Source organism: Lynx rufus, unplaced genomic scaffold (genome assembly GCF_022079265.1).
Source record: "Lynx rufus isolate CCGP_SWC_20201006 ecotype Redwood Valley unplaced genomic scaffold, mLynRuf1.p SCAF_8, whole genome shotgun sequence".
NCBI classification, from domain to species: Eukaryota; Metazoa; Chordata; class Mammalia; order Carnivora; family Felidae; genus Lynx; species Lynx rufus.
The window spans coordinates 10,652,100-10,676,120 of NW_025814896.1; the positions used below are offsets into that span (position 1 = coordinate 10,652,100).

Sequence of the window (24,021 nt, forward strand, 5' to 3'; positions counted from 1 at the left end):
TAGAACTGGTCTTTATTATTATTATTATTATTATTATTATTAATTACTATTTTGCTATTTCTTTGTTTAAAAACCAGGTTCCTTATCCTGTGAAATATCTCAGTCTGGCTTTTGGTGATTATATTCCCATGTCCCCTTGTCTTCTCTATTTCCTGTAAGTTGGCAGTCAATTCTAGAGGCTTAATTGGTTCAGGTTCATCTGTTTTGGCCAAGACTGCTTTGTAGGTGGTGGTGGACCCTTTTGTCAGGAAGCACGAGGTCAGGGTGCCTCTCTTTTGGTGATGTTAGTAACTGTCGACAGCCAGCGCCCGGGTCCCTTCATTCACTGGTGTGCCGTAATTGCAAAATGGCGATATTCTAGTCTAATTCTGTCTTCCCTTCCTCTTCTGTTAGTTTGGAAAACTTCTATAAAGAGAGACGTCCCTTCCTCAACAATGGTATAATTCATATAGGAAAAGAAAGATGAATGCTTGATTCTTTCCCTTTATTTACCAGTTTTTAAAATAATGGCTTGGTTCCTCACCATCCTCCAGGGGCAGTCAATTAGGGTTTTGTACCATTATGAACTCCCAGATTTAAACATAATTGATGTTTTAAGATTTTAATAGGCTTTTTGGGGGTAGTTCCTTTTGTCCTCATCATTGGATGGAGCTAAATAATATGACTTCCTCTCCTTTCTTTCTCTGGCTTAGCAGTGTGCTTCTTCTGAGGTGTCAGGGAGGAAAGCCTCCTGCATGCAGACTAAGGGGTCTGATCCCTACATGTGTGAAAGGGAAATCATAAAACAGCTCTCGCATGCCAGCTGGCTGACGTTCTCCTCGAAGCATTAGGGGGTCTGGATGTGTGACTTCAGAAGAGTTGGAGTTTGCAGGGCAAGAGAAAGTTACGTATTGATTAGGTGTACAGGACCTCTGTAAGCAGAACACAAAGTAACAGGAGCCTAAACAGGGAAGATGCTTGTTCTCTTACGTAACAGCACAGGTATAAGCAGTCTGGGGCTGGTATGCTGGCCACGAGGTGCCAAGACTAGGCTCCCTCCGTCTTATCCTTCTGCCATTCTCAGGGTGGTGCCCCCATCTGCAGGGTCCAGTTTGGCTCCCGGATGGGGGAGAGGGTGGGGCCAAGGAGGAGGAAAGGCATGCCCCTTCCCTTTAAGGGCATAACCTGGAAATCTCACACGTCCCTTCATCTGACACCTCATTGGCTAGATCCCGGTCACGTGACCGTGCTGAGCGGCAGAGGAGTCTGGGAAATGTAGTTTTAAATATTTACACTTCCCAACCATAAAACCTGTTCCTCTGGATGACAGGAGAGCAGATTTGGGGCCTCTGCACATGAAGCACGATGGCAATGGGAAAAGAGCTCCAAAAAGAGGTTGGGTGTTTTGTAATCTTTAACGTTTTTAGGGGTTTCTTCATCTGTTCCCCAAGTATTTACCGAAAGCTTCCCTTGTGCCAAGTGAGCTTTTTATAGATCCTGCGGGCACAGTCGTACATGAAACGGATGGAGTCCCTGCCTTCGTGGAACTTACCTCCTAGTCGGGGAACCAAACAGTTAAATGAACACATATTATAATGTCCCGTGGCCATGGCGCTATGAGGAAAACCTAAAACACGATGGGGAAAGAGGCCTTACGCATCCGGCTGCTGGGATCCGGATTCAGGGAACACTTCTCCTCGGGGTCAGTCCAAGAACCCCAAGACTTTTCTTTACCGTCTTTTCGCCTGAATCAAGTTTCTCAGCCTCGACACTACGGACGTTTGGGGCAGGATAACTCTGTGTGGTGGGCGCTCCCCTACCCACGGCAGGGTGTAAGGCATCATCTCTGGCCTCCGCCCACCCGACTCCGGCAGTCCACCTGCCCTGCCCCAGTTGCGACAGCCAAAAACGTTCTCAGGATATTTCCAAAAGATCCCTGGGGGTGGAGGATTGCCACAAGTTAAGAGTCCGAAGGATTTAGCGCCTGATTCTGGCAGAAACAGTGCCTTCATCATGTTGCATGCTGACCAAACTGTGCGGTTTTTTGGCGACACGGGGATCCGCTCCAGAAGAAGCCTGTTGTTTGTAGATGCGAGAATTCTTACATCTCCCCGGGTGTGTAAAGCCACGAGGAACTAGTTTCTCGCTGTGCACACTGGCTATCCTGGTGAATGCCCAGGACCGTGGCTTCAGGGTCAGATGTCAATGAGTAGTTGTAGTCAGAGAAGCTTGACTTGGAGCCTGCTTTGCCTCCTCCTTGCTTGTGGTCTTGGGTGAGGCATGTGTGAAAAGCCATTTATAGACTGTCAAGTGCCCCACGAACATTGGGGGAGGGGAGCTGGCAGGGTGGGTGTAGCCTCCTTTAGCAGGGGCTGGTGGGTTGGCTGCTTCAGGAAACTGCTGGGAGACCTCTCAGTTGGGCATTTGCCTTCTTGGTTGCTTCTAGTCAACTGATTGCCCATTCATTTATTCCTTCTTTGAAAAGACATCTGCTGCCATCCTACTGTGTGCTGGGCTGTGTGCCAGGTGCTGGGACACAGCAGTGAATCTGTCGGAAAAGGCCCCTCTTCTGACAGTCTCTAGAGAAGATGCTAATCAGAAATGAACCAGTGGGGCGCCTGGGTGGCTCAGTCGGTGGGGCGTCCCACTTCGGCTCAGGTCACGATCTCGCGGTTCGTGAGTTCGAGCCCCGCGTCGGGCTCTGTGCTGACAGCTTGAAGCCTGGAGCCTGCTTCCGATTCTGTGTCTCCCTCCCTCTCTCTGTCCCTCCCCCACTTGTGCTCTGTTTGTCTCTCAAAAATAAACAAGCATTAAAATTTTTTTAAATGAACCAATAAATAATGAGAATTTCAGATGGGGCTAAGTGCTGTGAATAAAATAAACCAGGTAATGGTAGGGGAGGGAGGAACTTCAGATGGGGCCGTCAGGGACAGTCTGCTTGAGGAAGTGGCCTTGACCTGAGACCCAGAGGAGGAGGAGGTGGTGGAAGAGAATTCCAGGCAGGTAGAACAGCATGTGCAAAGGGCCAGCGCTGGGAGGAAGCCTGATTGTGCGGGGCGGGGGGCAGAGAGAGGTCTAGTGTAGCTGACAGCCATGGCCAGGAAGGGAGGTGGTTTTGAGAGTAAGCCAGACCACACAGGGCCTCAGAGGCCACAGTGAGAGGCTTGGATTTGATTCTGGGAGGGAAGGGAGACTGCTGGCGGGTGGCAGGTTAGGGGGTGTGTGTGTGAGGCTGGGGTGTACGGGAAATAATTATGGCAACATTCTCTCGCGCATACTGAGCGCCTTTGGAGGGCAGAGACTAATTACCATCTCCGAATCACAGCTGGGAGCCCAGGCCGAGGAGGGGGGTGGGGTCTGTCTCAGGTCACAAAACTGGAGGCTCAGAGAAGGAGCTGTGAGACGCGCCTGCATAGGGATGACACGAGAGGGTCCTCTAGATCCAGTTCGTACACAGAGCGGAGCATTTATCGTGGGTTTTTCACCCCTTCTGTCTGATGAGACCCCAGAAAATCGGCTTTCGCCGCAGAGCCGCCAATCTGACCGCCTCCTGGACGTCCCCACGTGGCCGCCCCACGGGATCAGGTGCCCGCCCCACTCGGTCCCTCGCTCCCTTATCGTACAGCTGCCTACGGAATGTGGGGGCGTGGCCTTAGGCAAGTGACTGAACACCTGCGAGCTCACCGTCCGCTCAGGAGTGACAGTGCTTCGGGTTTCAACGGTTGACGCGTGGCCGGTTTAAGTGACGCACATAACAGGGTCAGCCACGTGGTGGGCGCTTGGCAGGGACTAACCGTCCGCTCGTCATCTTCCCTGCGACCATCTCCATCCGTGCCAGGCTGAGGAGTGGCCCGTCCCCGCATCCTCCCCGCCAGCCCTTCTTTGGTACCCCCTCCCCGGTTCCGGGCTGAAGCCGTCTGCTCAGACACCACAGGGAGCCTCGTCTCGGGGCCCCTGGCCCGTCTGCTGGACGCCCCCTGAGTGAGGGGTGCGGGTGTGGGTAGCTGTCCTGGGGGTACTGGCAGACGCCCGGAGGCAACCCAAATGCCTGTCAACCAGGAACAGTCACATAGGAGGTGCTGAGCAGCTCGGGGCAGGTATGGAGGGGAGACCTCTTCCTGCTTGCGTTTTTGTACTTAGGGATTTTTTTCTTCTTCTTTGCTCTAGGCAGATATTCCTTAAGAAAATTGCAAAGAGGAAAAAAAAAAAAGGAACACAATCAGGTCTTAGAAACGATCCTCCAGGCTCGTGTAAAAAACGGGGTTTTAGAAGTAGAAGGCTTTCAGTTCTTTTTTCTTTAAAAAAAATATTTTTTTAATGTTTACTATTTTGAGAGAGAGAACGAGCATGAGCAAGGGAGGGCAAGAGGGAGACACAGAATCCGAAACAGGCTCCAGGCTCTGAGCTGTCAGCACCGAGCCCGACGCGGGGCTCCAGCCCTCGAACTGCGAGATCGTGACCTGAGCCGAAGTCGGACGCTTAACCGACTGAGCCCCCCAGGCGCCCCCAAAGCTTTCGGTTCTGCTTAGGGGTACGTCTCACCATCTGGATGCACAGTTGTCCCTCTCGGCTTTGAGTGGAGGATGACACAAAGCTCTGCGGAGACTTTCTTGCCTCTAAACTCATGCCCACGCCGTAACCTCCGCCTGGAACGCCGTCCCCTCCCTCTTGTGCCTTTTGGAGTCTGACCAGTATTTCAAGGCTCTGACGAGCTGTCTTCTCTCTGCAGCTGCTGAAGGGGGCGGCGGGGGGCACGCTTCTCTTTCTCTGAATCCCGGAGACACACAGGGTCCCTGGCAGGCGTGTTTCACCACATACACCTCTCAGGTGTTTCTGTGCATTTTTTCTCCCTCAAGTCCAAGTCTCTGGGTGGGAAGTACTAACATCTCGACTTGTCTGTACCCACAACTGCGCCTGGGATGGCTTCGCACACGGTAGGTCCCTGACAACGTTTGCTCATGTCCCCGTTTGCTCAGAGCCTCACCCAGCCCCCTGCACGTAAGATGTGTGGAATTGAGCGAGTACCCGAGAGCAAAATGGGCAGCAGAAACTGCCCCTACAGCAGTATTTCAACCAGACCTAGGATGAGCGAGGGGATGTTTTAGTCGTCTGGCCTGATACGGCCCGGAGTTTCCCCAAGCACAAGTGCCTCGGCCTTGAACGTCCCGCTGGGACCGTGCAGCGCGGGGAGGCTCCGGCGGGTCCCTGGGTTCCCTCTCAATGCCCCGCTCTCCAGGCCTCCGACCGCCCAGCGGACTTGACGAAGGCAGGGCCCGGAGGCCAGGCTGGGGCAGGCCTTCAAAAATGTGCTGGCCACGGGGCCCACTAGAAAATCGATTTCTCGCCTCCAGCCAGCCGCGCTGCCCAGCGCCGGGCCATCCTGCAGCTGTTGTGACAGCAAAAGCAAGTGCCATGGAAACGATTGTGCAAAAAGCCCGGAGCAGGCTGCCCGGGGAGAGTGTGTTCAGTAGCTTCAGCGCGGCCCTCCGGCTCCCCTGTTATTCTGTTGTCCTTGGCGTGGGCTCGCGCTGGGCTCCAGATTGCTCCTTCTGCAGGGAGACCCGCGACGCGGCTCCCTTCCCATGCCAAGAGGCCGGCCCAGCTGGCACACGTGCCCCTCTTCTCTCTGCGGGGCCGCCTGCCAGCTCCCCGCTCCTCCCTAAGATAGCGTCCCCGGGCCCGGCCGGCCGGGAGCGAGGTGGCCGGGGATGCCCGCAATGGGCATCCGAGCTCGCCCGGGCTTCCCTCTGTAAACAGCCCAGTGTTTGCATCCCGGGGCCTGCCAGGGCTCTCCCGGCCCGGCCAGCAGGGCCTCCCTCCCGCTGTGGTTCCAGGCGTTTCTGGGGGCGGAAAACAGAAACCAGCCCTGTGTTCTCCAGACTGCCAGGCTTCTGAGAAATGCGTGCCTCAGCCCAGGGACAGGGGCTCCCTTCTCCTGCTGACCCCTGGCCCTGATCAGAGATGGGGACCAGCTCCCCCCCGCCGGTGTCCTGTTCTGATCAGAGAGAAGATTCTAGGGACGGTCTTCGGCCCCACCTACAGTTGCACCCCTGTACTCACTGGGCCCTCCCCTGACCCTGCTCCGGCTGCTGGGTGCACGGGGCCTGGGCTCACCTCAAGGTGGCCTCTTGGCCCTTGACTGTGGCCAGAACCACCCTGGAAAAAGTTTCCTAAATTTCAACTCTCGATCACTGCCCTGGGGCACTCGCTGCTCTGAGGGAGTTTTCTGCCTTTCAGGGTCCCTCCCCGCCAACCCCTTGTGGCTGGTGTTGGCGGAGGGACAGAAGTAAGAGCGACCTGTTTAAAGTCCTCCTTGCTGAGGTGGGAATGACCGCTACGATCGGTGGGTGATGGAATTTCCCCCGGTGGGTGCTTCAGATTTCCAGGAGGGGCTTTTCATGCCAGTGGGTCTCTTAAGGAGAACTGGGATGGGGCGTCTTCACGCGGACATTGGCGCCTCTGGCTTGTGTTTTGGGAAGTTCGGCATCCTGGCCCGAGCCGTTGGCCCTTGGATCTGTTTGCACTCAACACATCTGCTGAGCGCCTACTGTGTACCAAGCTGAAAACAAGTCACAGGGTATCGGCTCAGCAGATTCACTTGTGGTTTGTGATAAGGTGAGTGTAGTTTGTGTGTGCACAGGGGGCGGGGGTGTGTGGCCGGGAGCTAGTAGGGGCAAGAGAAAGAAGTTGGCCCAATCAGGTCCTCCTCGGACTTCAGGGTTAACTCTGATCATTTTAGGCCCGAACAAAAAGCTCTGTCTTTGCCATTAAGCCAACGTTTCTGGGCGACGCAGAGGTACAGGGTAGAGTGGTTTCGAGTTTGTGCCCTGGCGTCACCCGCCTGCATTTGAATCCTGGCTCGGCCACCTGCTGTCTCTTTGGCTCTGAGTAAGTCCTCCAGCAGCACCCCCCCCCCCACTCCTCGGGCTGTCAGTGAACTACCAAAGGGGAATAATAATTGCCACCTCTTCGTGGGGACTCGTGAACACTGATTGGTCAGCGTGCGTAGATGTCTTAGGACAGGATGTGGCGGTCACCAGCATTATGCATCGACACCTGCGGCCAGACAGGTAAATAGGCAGGTGCTGGGTGGATGAGGGGGGGGTCCCTGTGCCGTGGATCTTGCAGCCTAAGGGAGAGTAGGGATGATAAGTGCACAGAATTGTGTTTCACACGGTGAGACGGGCTGTGAAGGTGTTTCGGAGGAAACGACATTCTCCTGCCCCTGGTGTGCTAGAGGCCAGTCCCCTCCTTGCTAGTTCTTACGTGGTAGACACGCAGGGAACCGGGCTCCGCTGTCTTCCTTCTTCCTTGTCTCCATTCCCTTTCCCCCTGCCCCCCTTCCTTCCTCCCCTGCCCCCCCTGACCTCCCCTCTCCTTTCTTCCCTTCTTCCGTTCTCTCTCTCCCTCTCTTCCTTCCTTCCTTCCTCTACCAAATTGCTTTTATTACATATATGGAAGATCTAAAAATAACAATACAAATATTGTGTCCCCACCTCGAGTTTAAAGAAAAAGAACATAAGCACTGCCTTTTAGCTCTTCTGTTTTTATTTTTTTTTTAATTTTTTTTTTCCAACGTTTATTTATTTTTAAGACAGAGAGAGACAGAGCATGAACGGGGGAGGGGCAGAGAGAGAGGGAGACACAGAATCGGAAACAGGCTCCAGGCTCTGAGCCATCAGCCCAGAGCCCGACGCGGGGCTCGAACTCACGGACCGCGAGATCGTGACCTGGCTGAAGTCGGACGCTTAACCGACTGCGCCACCCAGGCGCCCCATAGCTCTTCTGTTTTTAAAATCGTTTTCACCTGCCAGTCTTTGCGTTAGGTTTCTCGACAAGATGGCTCTTTAAAAAACTTTGCTCCGATTTTCACTATCACGGCTAAAAGTTTCTAATTCTTCAGTATCAAACCCCATGCTCAAATTTTCACTTGCCTCGTAAGTGCCCGATTTTTTTTCTTTTTTCTTTCTTTTTTCTTTATAGCTCGTTTGACTCTGGCAGGGCCCGCACGCTGTGGTGGTTTGACGTGTGTTTTTGTTTCTTTCCTCCGCCCACGTCCCTGTCCTCTTTCTCCCCTTTGCTCTCTCTCTGCGTTCCAGAAGCGACACGGTTTGCACACGGGCCGGTTTTGCCAATCGAAGCCCCGTGTGCCTCTGATGGGCTGTTCCATCCATAGCTGAAATCCTTTCCTTTTCTCTGCTGTGCAGTCTTCTGTCACAGAGTTCATGCATCCATCCCAACAATGGACATTTGGTCGTTTCTAGGTTTCTCCGCTTTGCTTGGTATAGACGACGCCTTCTGGAATATTCTTGCTCTGTCTCCTGACGCACATACAGGAGTTCCCGTAGGGTTATCCCTCCGGGGGGGATTGCTAGGCCACTGGGCGTGCACATCTGCCACTTTAGGAGACAAACAATGCCAGACTGTCTCCCAAAGGGGTTGAACCAATTGACAGCCCCATCGGCATCAGACAGGCCCCACATGCTCCCAACATTTGACACTGGGAGACTCGTAAGTGGTTTTGCATGGCTTGTACGTGTGAAACGATACCTTTTGACGAACAGAAACTTTTCATGTAAATTTATTTTCCGAGAGGTTTGAACTGTGCGCGTGGAGCCTCGGGTGGTTCTACCCAAAATGTGTCACGGGGACTGGCGGCCTAGGTGTCACTTGGGAGCTTATTAGAAATGCAAATTCCAGAAACACTAGGGTGGGGCCCAGAAATCTGCCCTTGACAAGGCCTCCAGGTGATTCAGATGCTCCTCGAGTCTGAGGTACTGGCTTAGGAAACCTTCTTCTACCCATCAGTCTCTTAAAGAGCTTCTCCTGTATCATTTCCCAATATGTCACAGTCTCACCTTTCACACTGAAGTTTGCAATCCACCTGGAATTGACTGTGTGTCCAGCATCAGGTAAGGTTCTAATTTCGTTGTTTTCCGTCGGGATGACTGGTGGGCCCAGACCATCTGTGGAGGAGTCGACCCCCTCCCCACCGGCCTGTAATCCAGCAGTGTCGTAAATATCATTTCCACGGAAGCGTGGGCTTCTTCCTGGTCTCTTGGCTTCGTTCCACAGAAGAGTTACAGCAGCTTTTCGTACACAGTCTTGGTTTCTGGTAGGGTCAGTCACCGGCCTGTCGTTCTCCGTGGGTGTCTTGGCTTCTATTGGCTGCTTCTTGGCTCTTTGGGGATTTTTGTTTGTCTGTGGACATGTTAGGGTCCGCTTGTCAGACTCCACAAGATCGCACCGAATCTCTCCATCAACTACAGACCGTTGAATCTCGAGCGCCAACAGGGACAAATGGACATTGTACAGTCTTGAATTTTTGTGGGTTTTTGTTTTTTTTTTTTTCTAAAACCCGCTCAAGACCATCCTTCGTAACAGAAGTAGAGACAGAACTGCCTCACACGGGGATTCGCTGTCATTCCCAGCCGCTGACGCTGCCACGCGGGCCGGGATGTGCCTCGTGAGCTCACGATGGCCCTGAAGCCTGCCCGCCCCCTCAGCGCTCAACTGCCTCAGTGGATGCTCCGGGTCAGGAGGATGGAGGGCGTTCGTTGGAAAGCCCTTCCTAAGTGTCTCTGGTTTCCCGCAGACGTGCTGTGCTTAGAACCTGCCTCCTGCAAAGGTCTCTGCATGGGCGCTTTCTAGCCACGTTCCAGTTGGCAGAAGAAATGGGCTCGGGATAGAGATGTTCACAGGTGGAGGTGCAGCTTCTCACTCTTGAAGTTGCACTCAGTGGAAAGCAGAGGTTGGGGGTTCCAGATCCCCCAGTGCTCGTCTCGACCGCGTCTGCGTCACGGTTCTCTTAGGCTTGCTGTGGGCAACGCTTGGTACTTGGGGAGGGGCGTGGGCCTCGTGAACCTCTTGAGCCGGCATTCGCTAGTCGGAGGGAGCCGGGTGGGTGACGGCATGACCAAAGCTCAGAGGCCCTGGCTTCTCCCTGAGGGACGGCAAAGCGTGATTTCTCACCGCTTCTCTTGGGACCTGCTCTGAGGCAGGCGTGACGATACGCCATGTTTTGCCACAGTGAAGTCAGCGCCGGGTGGCCAATACTCAGAGCCGTGGCTGACGCGTTCATTTATTCCTTTTTTCACTTAATGGCTCGTTCATCCGGCGGCTACGTATCGTCACTGCTGGGGACACCGTTTGCACAGAAAGGCTCCAAGTCCCTGCCCTCATCGAACTCACGGTCCAAACACAAACGCAAGAACCAAGTAGCACCAAATGCCGTGAGAAAAGGTGATACAAGAGGGGTGGGAAGAGAGAGAGGGGGTAGCACGGAGGCCTGCTCCTCTAGCAAGGGAAGGATCCCAGAGGAGGAGACGTTTGGCAGAGAGCTCAAGGAGAGAGAGCCTTTCTTTTTTAATTTATTTTTTTAATTTATGGCCAAGTTAGTTAGCGTCCAGTGCAACAGTGATTTCAGGAGTAGATTCCTTAGTGCCCCTCCCCCCTTGAGCCCATCCCCCCTCCCGCAACCCCTCCAGTAAGCCTCTGTCGGTCCTCCATATTTAAGAGTCTCTTCTGTGTTGTCCCCCTCCCTGTCCTGATATTATTTCTGCTTCCCTTCCCTTCCGTTCATCTGTTCTGTGTCTTAAAGTCCTCGTGTGAGTGAAGTCATATAGGGTATTTGTCTTTCTCTGACCGATTTCGCTTAGCACAGTACCCTCTAGTTCCATCTACATAGTGGCAGATGGCAAGATTTCATTCTTTTTGACTGCCGAGCAATACTCAATGAGAGAGCCTTGTAAATATCTAGTGAAAGAGCATCCCAGGTAGCAAGAATAGGAAGTGCAAAGGCCCTGGGGTGTAAGCCTGCTTGCCGTGGTTGAAGCGTAGGAAGGAAGGTGGAGGCGACTAGAGGATGAGGCAGAGAAGCGTATTTTCTTTGATTTTAAAGGTGTGGACTTTCCCGGGGCTGAGGGGGAACCCCTAGGTCCCAGGAGTGTGTGAGTGCTGGCGGGAGAGAGTCCATCCGAGTGGAATCCGGTGGGTGTCTACAGCATCCAGGCACCTACTGTGCATGGTGTGGTCCGGCAGCCACTCACCCGTCACCCTCTGGGATCCCCTGGAGTTCCCATCAGACGGGCCCCTGACTGTGGAGGCTGAGCTGGTTATACGTGACTTGGAGAGGAAGGCTGCCTTTTGTGCCCTGCCACCCGGATGGCCACCCAAAGCCGGGATCGGATCGACAGCACGAGAAGGCTTGGGTTCCTTTAGGTCTAGAGACAGGTTGCTGGTGGTTTTGTGGGATGTGAGCTTACGCTTTTCTCTTTTGCGGGATCATACTGTCACCAGGAGCGAGCTGGGAGGCCTCCTGTCCTGCCCGGGGAAGCCACCAGCGCCGTCTGAGCCCCGGGCCTCAGCTCTGTTTTAAGGCTTGTGATGTGCTAATACCGTGTCGCTTTTTAGACATGCGCCCTGGGCTTGGCCTTGCGGTCCTACGAGGGAGCCAGGCTACTCTGGGCTTCTTAAATCTCCTCCCCCCAGCTTAACTAGAGTGAGCAGCATTGTTAACGCTCAAGCCGTTTTCCCTCAAAAAGTACATGGGTGATTTTTACTGTGGAATCCTAAAAGCTACGGCATCCCAGGGTCCAGTCTTTGTTCCGATTTGCATCCGGAGAAGCAGGTTCTGGCTGCCCAAGGAGAACCGCGAAAGAATTCCCACCTTGGCGGCACGCCGGCCTGCCCTCCCCACCCGCCAACCACACCCTCCGCCCCGTTAGCACCTTGGCTTCTGACTCGGAACCAGAGCCCCAGAACTGCCGTGTTTACTCATCCTGAGAGCCGGGGACAGCTCGGTGCAGCGTGGCACTTTTTCTCGTAAGCTCCGAGGTCTTGCTGGTAAGATGTCTGGGCGGCTGGGTGCCGTGCGGGACCTGATTGATGCTGGGGCTGGCTTCCGGAGGCCTCTGGCTTGCAGAGCGTGGGTGACTCAGAGGGCTCTTATGCATCTGCACGCCGCTGGTCCAGGGCAGCCAGCACTCTGTGCAGGGTGGCCTGGGAGGGGCCCCTCTCGGCAGGATGTGAGAAGGCATCTCTGAGAGCACGGCTGACCTCAGACCCGCCCACTCTGAAAATGCAGAAATAGCTGCGGAGGTGAAAGTGCTCTGGGGAAAGAGGGTGGCCGTCCAGTCAGCTCAGCCTGTTAACCAAATGTTCTCCACGTGGCCGGTGAAAACACACGCTAACGACGGGGATAGGAACGGCGCGAGCACACTTTTTTGCGGCTTGACCCGGAGCCGGTTGTATTCACGCACAACCCCTCGCCAGGTTACACGTTGTCATTCCCACGTTGCGGACGAAGGAACTGAGGCTCCAGAAGTGGATTGGCCCATGTTCCCTCCGTGAATACAGAGTGCTCGTGATGGGCCACACGCTGTCGGAAGCACCTGTCACGTGGTGACTCGTTGATTCCCAGAGATTCGCAGGAAGTGCCAGGGCCTGCCTCCAGCCCATGGCAGGACGTGGCAGGCTGAGATTCGGACCCACGCCCCCTGGCCCTCGGCACTGTTTCCCCGCGAGTCTGCCCTGAGGGCGTGCGCCCCTCACCCCTGTGCTCAGCCCCTGCACCGAGAGGTCTGTGGCCCCTGCCCTCAGAGACTCCTCCGACCTTGCCAGACGCGGGAAGGCTGCCTTTGTGAGGTCAGTGGAGGGCGGAGCAGGGAGAAGGGGCTCTGGGCTGGAGGAAACCAGGCAGCAGTTGAGGCTGGGTGTGGACAGAGAGATGGGTTCCGATGCGTACAGCAAGGAGAGGGGGCCTCCCGGCCCCAGACCCAGACCGCATAAAGGTGTGGTGGTAGTGGGAACGTTGGGGCCATAGCATCAGAGTCTGCTCCTTGTTCAAATCCTGCTGCGGACCAGCCGTGTGGCCTTGGAAAAGTCCTTTGACCTCGGGCAAGTCACTTAACCTTGGCCGCTTCGCTGGCGGATGCCTGCGTGTGAGCGTAAATGGAGGCATCAGAGAGGCAGGTGCTCTGGCAGAACAGGGCTTGTGGGCGTATCTGAGCTCGGCTGCCATTAACTTTCTCACTGTTTAGAGTCTGGAAGTCCGCGATCGGGGAGCCAGCGAGGTGGGGTTCTGGTGACAGCCCTCTTGGGACGGGCACCTTCTCACTGGGCCGGCACAGGGCGGAGGGCGAGCGCACGAATTCTCTGGCGTCTCTTCTGATGAGGGCACTAATCCCATCATGGGGGCCCCACCCTGATCGCCTCATCGACTCTGGTCACCCCCAAAGGCCCCATGTCCGGATACCATCACGTCGAGGGTTAGCACCACAACATAGCCATTTGGGGGACACAACTGAGTTCATGGCTGGGCCTGGAGGTGACAGGTTTGATAAGGGGATGAGTCAGGAGTTGGAGTTCTGTCCACATGTGTCTTAGGGACACCTGGAATAACGTCACACACACACAGTCCTTTCTGGTCCCTCGGACAGCCTTTGTGTTGACAGCAACAAGTTCCCCATACCAGGCCTGTGAATCTCACCCGGAGACATTCAGGACTGGGTTTGGTCCGACCTGGTGAAATTTCTTTCCAAAAGCTAGTAGCTTTTTTGATTCTGGAAGGAGTAGACTGAATGGTCCAGGGTGGGGGGGGTCCCTGATTTATCTTGCCGTTCCTCGCCCCACAGGCCCTTGGCTGAACCAGGAAGGTGGAGGGTTCTTGGCCCTGCACTTGCCCTCTCCCTCTCCAAGGCAGGTGGGCTTGCCCAGGGCTGGGTCCCAGGTGAGGGCTTGCCCATGAACCTGGGGCCAGGCCTACGCCCCCAGGCGGTCGGTCTGTAGGTCAGTCAAATCTTACGCTAACCCGAACAATTAAGTATTTGTTTTATCATCTCATTGGCGGTCACAGGCTCATTTGTGGGTTTGGAGCGCCATTTCTTTCCCGAATCTCCACTGGATGTAGCAACCGGCGCCTTTCTTTTGCTTCTGTTTTGGCAACAACGTATTTTGCAACGCTTGCTTTGTGGCTGATGCCTCTCAGCAGAGGTTTGGGGTCCAGGCATGATGAAATGGCAGGACGACAAGGAAGCAAGCCGTGGTTTGTTTAGAATGCTTTCTTGCCTGTGGTTGCTACCTTAGAAGCCGTGTGGTTGCTCGCCAGGAGAGGTGCAATGTAGCTGCATGAAATCAGAAGAAAATTCTGCTGAATTAGAGAAAAGGACTGGGCAGAAGGGGCAAACCCAGCTCAGGCTTGAGTTTCTACAGTTGGTGAGTCCTTTCTCCTAGGGCAGCGTAGCTTAGAGAAAGTCCCAAGTCGTCGTTCCCTAGACTGTAAGCGGATGCGTAATCACGGGAAACGTGGAAAAGGGGATAAGGTGGTAGCAGTTTCGACTGTGGTTGGGAGGGACATCAGTGTTTTCATCGTAGAGCCAGCAGACTGCATGCACCTTGGGCCGTTCTCGGAGTCCCGTCAGCTGCATGACACAGGTGCACGCGGATCTTCCCATCTACTTCCATCCCCCTTAGAGACGCGTGCCTGAGCTTTCAGGAGGCTGGACGTTAGTTGTATAATTTGGCGAGATGACACATTTTCCTGTGTTTTTGCACTTTATCCGTCGATACCATGTGCTTGCACGTTAATTATCAGTGTTGATTAATAAGGGAAGCACTTCCAATCCCTGTCTTCAGTGATCATCTAATCCACAGCACCAGTGGAAGGATTCACCGCTTTATGCCTAGTGTTGTAAAAATGCAACATCGCTGTGTAGGTCTTCAGCTGTAGCCTCATAAAAGACCACACAATGGGGCAATGATTCTAGGACTAGAGGCTGCTCTCCTTGGCTTTGCTGGGGGGGGGGGGGTGTAGGTGTCACCCAGGTAACTCTAAACATGGCTGCCTCTCTTGCCATCCACCTCCATATTACTAACAACTGGCCAGAGCAGCCATGCCGATCAAAGGAACCTACTTCCTCGTGAACCGCGGAGGGAAACAGGATCCTATTCTTGGTTATTAGAGAGGATGCTTTGGCCTGGCCTCTGTCCCCTTTCTCACCCTTCCCTCTTACTCTTCCATGGGTCTTCTTTAGGGGCCATATCGCAGAGCTTATAAATACCTGCCAACAGGCCAGGTAGAACATCTTATTTAATCCTCACAGAATCCTTGCCAAGAAGGTGTTGTTATTCCCATTCTGTGGCTCAGCAGGGGGCCAGGAGACTTGCAGGGCTGTCACTGGCAGAGTGCTTTTTTTCCAAGGGCTTCTGACACCAGTCTGCATTTTCACCCAGCTCCCAAGACAGCCTGAGCATCTCCCAACTACAGGGAGCCTGGGCCTAAGGCCCATGAAGCTGGGGCTTTATTGAGCTCTGCCCAGTGCAGGGGCCCGGTCCTGGACAAACCTGTCCATCTTTCTGTGCCTCGCTAACCTGACCTGAGCAATGAGTGTTGTACCACCAATCCCCAGAGATGGCTGGCGGGGAAGTGGGTGGCTGGGTCTTGAGCTGAGGTTGGGGTCTTAGTTGAATGGAAATAGGCCCTTCCTCTCCTCTTGTCGCCTCTGCCTTGCACCAAGAAACAGGCCGTGAAAGAGTGAAACTTCATGACTAAACAGGAAGCTGTACCTCAAAAGGCTGCAAACCAGTTAGGTGAATGCTTTATAAATTCTCTGAACACTCTTGATGAGGGCTGGGGAGCAGAGTCAGAGCAGGGCTTGCTTCTTGGGTACTGGCTGGCTGGACTTAAAGGCATGGTCCCCGGGGCTCCCCCCTAGACTGGGCTCGCTGCTCCAAGCATGTGACCTTGGACCTGTGCGTGGCACTTGATGTCTACTGAGTGTAGATGGATAGAGTGGAACCTGTTGGCCCTTAGAGCACCTAAGGTTTTTCTGGGAGTAGCAACTGACCAACTGCTGTGCCTTCAGTGCCACCAGTTCTTGGGCAGAGACCAGGGATCCCAGCACCGGGTCAGGGACACAGGGGAGCGGCCGATGTAGTGATCAAGACAGGAGGTGGTAGGGGCTGCTGGTTCCCAGATCTAGTTCGAAGGTAAACCCAGAAGCATTTGCATATGGAGGGATGCGAACGGTGACCGAGATTGGTCTGAACAACCGGAAGAAGAGAGTGAGGTTTCTTATGATGGGAACAAGTGGTGGGGGGCAGGGAGGGCAGGTGTGAGAATCAGGAAATCGGCTTTGGCCATATTCAGTTTGGGATGCCCAGTGGGTAGTTAGATGGCAAAGTCTGAAGGTCAAGGGTGAGGTCTGGGCTGAAGACATTAATTTGACCACTGTTGGGATACAGATGGTATTTTAAGGCCTCGAATGAATGGTCTGACGATGCCTTTTGCTCTTGGGGTGAACAAGCCACCGTGCACTGGAGCTAAGGCAATCCAGTGAGGAAACTGCTGCTGGGGCCATGGCCACCCGGAATTTTGGGGAGTAGATGGGAGGTGGCCTGAAACGCAGGGTCCAAACTGTTCACAGCAACTGCACTGGAGGAGCTGGTTATTTTCTGCTGTGCCTAACCCCAACCCAGCCAACCCGAATGGAGCTCAGCCTGGGGGAGTTCAGCCCCGTTAACTACAGCCCTGCCGGAAAGCTCTCATTATTTGAGGGTTCTCCACCTTGAAGGGGAGATTTCCGGGAGTCTGTGCCTCGCCTCTGAAAGAGCATCCTGGTTTGCCCAACGATGCTACAGCTAGTAAAAGTTGTAAGAAATTCATCCCAGAAAACATTTCTAAGTGCAGGCGAAACGGACCCTGGTATTTTACTCTGACACTTTTTAAAGGGGATTAAGAGAACAAGTGATTGGAAAACTGCTGTAGAGGGGGTTTATTGCTTGTAATGTACACTCATCACCACCCCCTTTTAAGGGCCCTCCGTGTGCTGACTGGGCAGGAGCTATAAAAATAGGAACTTTTGGGGCGCCTGGGTGGCGCAGTCGGTTAAGCGTCCGACTTCAACCAGGTCACGATCTCATGGTCCGTGAGTTCGAGCCCCGCGTCGGGCTCTGGGCTGATGGCTCGGAGCCTGGAGCCTGTTTCTGATTCTGTGTCTCCCTCTCTCTCTGCCCCTCCCCCGTTCATGCTCTGTCTCTCTCTGTCCCAAAAATAAATAAATGTTGAAAAAAAAAATTAAAAAAAAAATAGGAACTTTTTTCACTGTCAACCAAAAAAAAAAAAAAAAAACAGGAAGAAAATGTGCAGTCTTACGAATTTGCATGCGCACTGAGGTTCTATCACTTGTAAGAAGGAAACGAGTCAAATTTAGCACGTACGTTTGAATCGATTCCTCGTGTAATTCTGACGTTCTTTGCTGCAGAAGCTAACGTGTACATTTTTCTCTCTTCAGTCGGCCCTGATTCGCAGCTCCGTGGCCTGCAGGAGGCAGGGCTGTTTTGTCTAGCTTAGAAAAAACAAAACAAAACGCCATCACCTCGCGGGTGCCCTTTGATCTCAGGGACCCTCACTTCTTGGCACTAAGTCCCTCCTCTCAGTGACTACTACACTGGTTTGGGGTTAATTCCGGCACAGTGGTTTTAAGAGGATACAGAATGTGGGCTTAAACTACAGCCGGAGGGTTAAATTCTGTCCTGGGTTCTGAGTTGGCCCTAGGTGAAGAGCTACCCATTAAACGGATGATATTAACGTGAGTTCGGAGTGTAATAGAGGGCAAAGGTGATTTTTTTTTTTTCTTCTCAAAAATGATTTTGCCAATCTTTTTCAGAGCTGATAGACACACACCTTAGCTGGATACAAAACATATTATGAAACAGAATGACTGTGATCTTTGATCCGAGAAATCAAAGTCAAAGGTAATTGACCTCTTCTGCTTCTCCTTTTGTTTTCCAGCTGTGTGTTTCCTTAACCTGAATTACTTTTAGTAGAAGAAATCTTTTCCAACCGTCCTCACAGACACCACTTCCTGCAGGCTAGACCCCATCGCTCTGTAAGGGGACACCCCTGGGGTCCATCCCTGAGCTGGTCTGGGAGGCTGGAGCTCACGGATGGGGTGGGGAGGAGAGAGAGGAGAGGAGGCCCTGGGAATTTGCATGTTCTCCCAGGGGCCCCATCACCCCCTCCCAGGAAGAGTATAGCAAGGCCACCTTCCCACCTCTGAGAGTTCTGCTCCTGCACTGGACCAGCTCCTTTTTGGTTTTGTACATGTTGCTTGGTGTATCCAGTTAAGTAAGACTCTCTGCATTGGGGAACAAGACGGGGAAGGTAGATCAGAAGCCCCGGGAAGCTGCTCTCGGAGGGTACTGTGCTTGGTCCAGGATAGAGCTGTGGTTTTCCCACTGAACTCAGCAGAGCCCCTGATGTAGCTTCAAGCACTGGATCTATACCTCAGTTGACTTTGGATTCTGGGCCTGCGTAGAAGAGCCTGGTAACTCACGCAGACTTTACAGCACAGGGGGCAGGACGCTCTGTGAATGTAGAGTCCCCCTGGGACGGTGAGGCTGTTGCTTTACCTTTCTGTGCCTCGGCTGTTTAGATGCTGTTGCTGTGACCGAATGCTGTGCACATGCCGATTCGATTCAGCACACGAAGTACACTCACCAGAAGTCAGCCGGTGGTGTTGTTGGTTACGTGCCTCCTGACATCTCCCTGGCTCATCGGGCTGTGGCTTCTGAAGGGTTCCCTGGTCAGATAAAGTAGGTTCATTCCATCAAGGCCAGGCCCAGAAGTGCATGGCGGCATCACACGGGCTTTTAAATTACACCTACCGTGTATGTCCATGTGGTTTTCTATATGCACCTCTGAGCAGCTGTTCTGAAAACGCACCAAATTCACTGCCAGCTGCCACGCCCATCAGCACACACAGTGGCCTGGACATTCTGGAGGGATGGGCTCTGCTGATAAGACATGCTGACACTTCCTAGTAGCGGCATGAAAGGAGTATTGGGGGGGGGTGTTTCTCTGGCACATTCTCCAACAGCAACTATCAAACACTGTCCACAAAGGCAACAATGCCATCAGGGAACATTTGCTGAATACCAGGTGCCAGACTCCCTCCCGAGGGCTTCGGATCCGGGACTCAGGGTGACAAAAATGCAGCTAAAATGTCAGTGTGGACAGTGTAAACCACTTCTCAGAGTCCTGAAGGGGCCTTTTTAAAGCGTGTTTCTTCCCTCCCTGGTATTAGCACTTGGCAATGCTTCTGACCTTACAGGGGCCTGGGAACTTTGGCAAGCTGGCTCTGATGTCCAGGGCCCCTGGGGGATTTACTATCCTGTACCTCTCAGACCCCACCCAAGGCTTTGGGCTTCAGGCCTGTCAAGGGTTTTTTTTGTCTTTTTCGCTGAGTCTAAAGTCTGGCCTGGCCCATCTGGAAAGCTCTTCACTGTTCCCCCAGAGCACACAGAGGTGGCTGGAAAGTTCCTGAGCCAGCAAAAAGCAGAGCGAAAAAGAGTTTTGTTCTTAGAGGACAGATCATTTCAGTTTTGAGATCAGCGTCACAGGAGAAGGGCCAAGGGCCACCTTGCCTGCTCAGCCCTTTTCCACATGCTAGTGGGGAAGAGGCCGGGTGCTCACCCTCAGCTGTCCCAGCAGCTTTACCTCACGGCAGTTGGGACAGAATCACCCAGAGCACACGTCACGGGCTTCCTGGTCCAGCCTCCTTGCCCCAAGCACGGGTCTCGAGAGGAGATTCGGCCAAGCGCTGCGGGATGAAGAAGGGTAGTGAGTGGACCCTGCCCCTATCCTGGCTCTTAGACTCTCTGGCCTAGAGAATGCAGCCTCCCCCATTCCTGTCCAAGCTCGAGGAGTGGCTGTGGCCTTTGTGGCTGGCCCCCAGACTCTTGTGGGCACTCACATGATCTAACCAGATTTGAGAAAACATGCTTGAGGCTTTGGGGAGAGAAACAGGAGGGGGGGTCTCTCCACTCCTTCCTGTTGTTGCTTTTTCGGGGAATTAAGTTCCAAAGTCAGCAATTAAGGGGAAAAGGCCCAGAGTCAAAGTTACCCTTGACGGGCTTTTAAATTACACCTACCGTGTATATCCATGTGGTTTTCTACATGCACCTCTGAGCAGCTGTGCTGCAAGGTAAAGTTTGAGAACCTCTGAGCTCAGCTGAATGAAAGTCAGTATTGCAGGTGTCTGGCCCTTCAAGGGAATCGTAACATTCCTAGGGCACAGTGGGATGCTAAGAGAAATCCAAGTCTGTAGACATAAACACCTAGGGTTGTTTGAGGAACAGCACAAGTAAGAGGCATTGGCTTTATTCCCCTCCCCCCCTAAAGAAAAAGTAGGTGAAAAAACACTGCTCTGCCATGGTATATACTAGGGGCTGGTACACTAAGTCTCACACCAGTTGGCAACTGGCCTGTTCAGATCTGGCCCCCGGTCTGTTGTGGCGAATAAAGTTTTATTGGCACACAGCCATGTCCGTTTGCTCACATACTGTCTATGGCTGCTTTCACACTACAGGGCAGAGCTGGGTAGTTGAGTAGGGGGCCCATAGCACTGCAAATATTTTTGTCTGGCCCTTTACAGAAGAAGTTTGATGATCCCTCATATTCTTTTTATGCCAACAGCCCTTTATTAGAAGTGTTTTATTTTTATTCTCTCTGCTTGATTTTTCAGAGTTTTAAAGAGAAAAATATATAATTATAATATACTTACATCTGTCGATCTTTTCCTTTCTGGTTTCAGCCTTAGGTGTCAGGCTTAGAAATCACCCTGAGGTTGTACACGTTCATCAATGTTTTCATCACGGCGCCTCGCGCTAGGGGTGATAAAAGGTCAGGGCTGCCTGTGGTAGAGGCGACACCATTAGCCTCAATTCTGTTCTGAGAAAGTGATACTCAATGACCGCCTTAACCACTCAGCATATGGCCTTCTCTGCTGTTAACTTCGCAGAGGCTGCCCTCGCCTTTTCCTGACACACACACACACACGACACTGAGGACGCCAGGACCATGGAAAAAAACATGATGACTTCTGCACTTAATAGTACGGTCTCATCAATTGTGTAGCCATCTAGGGTTCAGGTTAATACATGGGCCTTGAGTTCAAATCGCAATTCCATCACCTGGTATGGCAGGGGATTGCCTATCTCCAACTATGAGGCGAGGGTTGTATTGCTAGGTTTGGCGTAAGAAAAACTTTGCATTTGTTACAGTGCGTGGCATGCAGTCAGCCTTCAATAAATGCGAATGGCTTATATTCTTTTGTAGAGAAAAGGTTCCAGACAAGTAACAGATTGGCAACCCATTTGTCAATTGGAGGGCAGAGGAAAGACAGCTTCTCGAAACCAAGTGACCTAGGCTGTGGTGTGGGATATCTGTGGGGGGCTGAGATGCATACATTAGGTACCTGCTGTATGCATGGCACTATGCATGGCACCCTGAGGACACAGGAAACTCAAATAACCTGGCCTAGGAGGTTGCAAGCAAAGCATTGTGAGAATTCGCTATTTGCTTCTGGAGGAAGTGAGGGCCCGAGGGTAGGAGTGGGAGACAGCTTCCGTGCAAAGGTGGCGTTGGGACGAGGAGAGGGGCTGTTGGAGAAATGCGTGTGGCCCAGTTTGGGAAGAGGTGGGAGGAAAGATACAAAAGTTGGCCTAGGATAGATGCTCAAAGCATTTACTGACTGGATGGAACGCAGAAGGCTGATACAGAACCGTGTTTCAGCACTCAGAGTGGGGACGAAGCCTGTCTGTGGGACCTTAGGCTACTTACCACTTGAGGAGAAAAAGGAAGCTCAGAAAGGTGTCACTGAGCACTTCCTGAGGCCCTGTTTAAAAGCGGAGGGTTCCGTGGGGGAACAAGAACATAAAGCACTAGCTGGTGAACTGCCTGGAACGGATACCTGGAGGAGACTGGGCAGGACTGGGGGGATGCAGTGCAGAGCAGGAGAGGGAGCAGAGCCTTGAATGCAGGAGTGAGGAGAAAGGGGCCGCTGGGCTACTCTACCAGCAGAGTGCAGGTAGAAGCCTGCGTGGCTGGCGAGGGAAGCAGGGGGCACCCAGAGCGGGGGTTTTGCGTAAGGGAGACCTTAAGCAGGTAGAGCTGCAGAGGGAGACGAGAGCTGGAGAAGGAGGTGCGGCAGGGCTGAGGCAGGAGCCCCCCCGTCCCCTCCAGCCCAGAAGCCGGGGGAGGACCCAGGGAGAGGTTGCATGGTGGGCATCAGGGAACTGGTTTGAATACTTGTGGCTGCAGAGGGGAGACCTCCCTGCAGACAGGAGACCCGGCTGTGGAGCAAAGACCCTCCACGTCTTGGGCTCGAGGTCCCCCAAGTGGGGGGGGGGGCCGGCGCCGTCCCTGCCAACACCCAGCTGGCACTCCTGCTCTAGAACTTTCTCCTTGCTCCCAGCCAGGGGAGCCAGCCCTGAGGTTTCAGCAAGAGAAGGTTCCTCTAGCCAGAGAGGTTTCTGCGGGGTTTGAGTGGGCCTCACTTCGGGGCCTGGGCCCACAGCCGCCCCCTCGCCACCCCCAACCACACGAAGGTCTAAGTGCACGCTGTCCGGAGTTTTCCAGACGCAACTATTAGCGTCTACCTGACTCTAGCTTTCAGGAAGCGGGCAGAGCGTCTCTGTGCTTGAACACGGCGCCTACCTTCCACCCCCGCCCCGGCCCCAGCCCCTTCCTTCTGAGGAGGGGGAGCGACCCTTTAGTGAGGGCCGTGGTGCCAACATGGCTGCCTACCAGATATTTTTAGAAAGCCGAGGCTGTGGAAAGTTTCCATTAAGGATCGACTCTTCTGGTTTCCTAGATTGAGAAAACAGGAAGCCCTTCAGAATCCGGGCTTTGAAAAGCTTCCCATGAAGCTGCACTGACCCCACCTCCCCCCCCCTGGCATTCCGCTCCCCTGTGGCTCCCTGCCTGCCTCACAAAGGGCTCGCAGCTTACCAGGCCCGGGCAGGGTTCACAGAAGGGTGGGCTGGGTTCCTGCTTTAGGGCCCCGGGGAGTCAGCTCAGCCAGTACCTGGTATACAGTAAGTGCCCGGTCAACAACGTTGGTTTGCTGAATGTGAATTCATCCTCTGAGCTATTAATGGATCTGCGGCCACGCTTTGCTGTGCTAATACTATGCACGTGTACCTCCGTAGGTATAACATCTCATACCTGATGTGCACCATGCTGTCAACACCTGCCAGACACGGGGCACTGTGATAAGTCCATCACTCGCATGATCTTATCCAAGCTCCTCTAGGACCCTAGAAGGGAGGTGACGTTTTTAGACCCGATTTACAGATGGGGAGACTGAGGCAAATTCAAGTAAGGAGGCAGCAGAGAAGGGATGCTAACCCGAACTCCCACCTCGCACGTGCTTTCAGCGCATACCTGAAGAACAGGGAGCGGTGCCTCAATAGCTTCTAGCACAAGACGAAGCCCACCGAGGCAAAGCACTCATTCAGAGTCTGACCCCGAGCCCGGGGGTGTGGGGAGTGGAGCCAGCCGCTATGGAACACCATTTGCCAGGCGGGCGCCAGGAGCAGGCATGGGCCTCAGTGCCTACCAGGGACTAAGCCGTACACGTCGTGGGTTCCGCTTACCAGAGGAGAAAACCGAGGCACAGAGAGGTAGAGTCACGCCGCTACCAGTGGAGTGAGGGAGCCCAAGGTCAAGCGTGCCTTTTCCAGCTCAAGGGCAGTTGGCTTTTTGGGGAAAGTTTTGCGCTTTCCCTGGGGCTTGCAGACTCGTCCACGCAGGGGTCTTCTGGGAAGAGCATGCTGGACCTAGGAGGGCTCCGCTTGAGCGTGGGGTGGGGAGGTCTTGGAGCAAATCTCAACAGAAACAGAAAATAAGCAGGGAGGATTACAGTAAGGTAATCAAAGACGAAACCCACGAAGAGGACTGCGGGAGGAGGCGGGGGAGGGGAGATTAAGAACCTTCGAAGGCACCCAACAGGGGTCTCCCTCCTCTCCGCTCTCCTCCTGCCCCTGGGACCAGTCGACCCATCCCACTGCACAGGCAAGGGCGTACATAGCCCTCGGGTTTGTGCACACCCCCTGCCTCGGATCTGGGCTGCTGCAGAGAGCAACTTTTTACCAAGAAAGTTTTTTGTTTTTTTTTTTTTTTCTTTTTTGCCAGATCCCCATTCTAAGACCTTCCTGCCTTGCTTACAGAGACAGGGGCCCTGGATAAGGGGGCCGAGA

General features: G+C 53.6%; 1 protein-coding gene across 6 annotated transcripts in view; it reads left to right on the plus strand.

Moving 5' to 3' along the window:
* The window catches only part of NFATC2 (nuclear factor of activated T cells 2), a 140,197-nt gene that overhangs the window by 111,049 nt on the left and 5,127 nt on the right, over positions 1–24,021 (plus strand). For 2 of the 6 annotated variants that reach the window (XM_047067602.1, XM_047067603.1), the window contains exon 10: positions 17,646–17,733. The exons of 3 other annotated variants lie outside the window; for them this stretch is intronic. In XM_047067602.1, the coding sequence (XP_046923558.1) occupies positions 17,646–17,689 (44 nt within the window). In that variant the 3' untranslated portion in view covers positions 17,690–17,733. Of the gene's footprint in view, positions 1–17,645; positions 17,734–22,971; positions 23,709–24,021 lie in introns of those variants that run through there. One more of the 6 variants, XM_047067605.1, reaches the window with a different exon arrangement.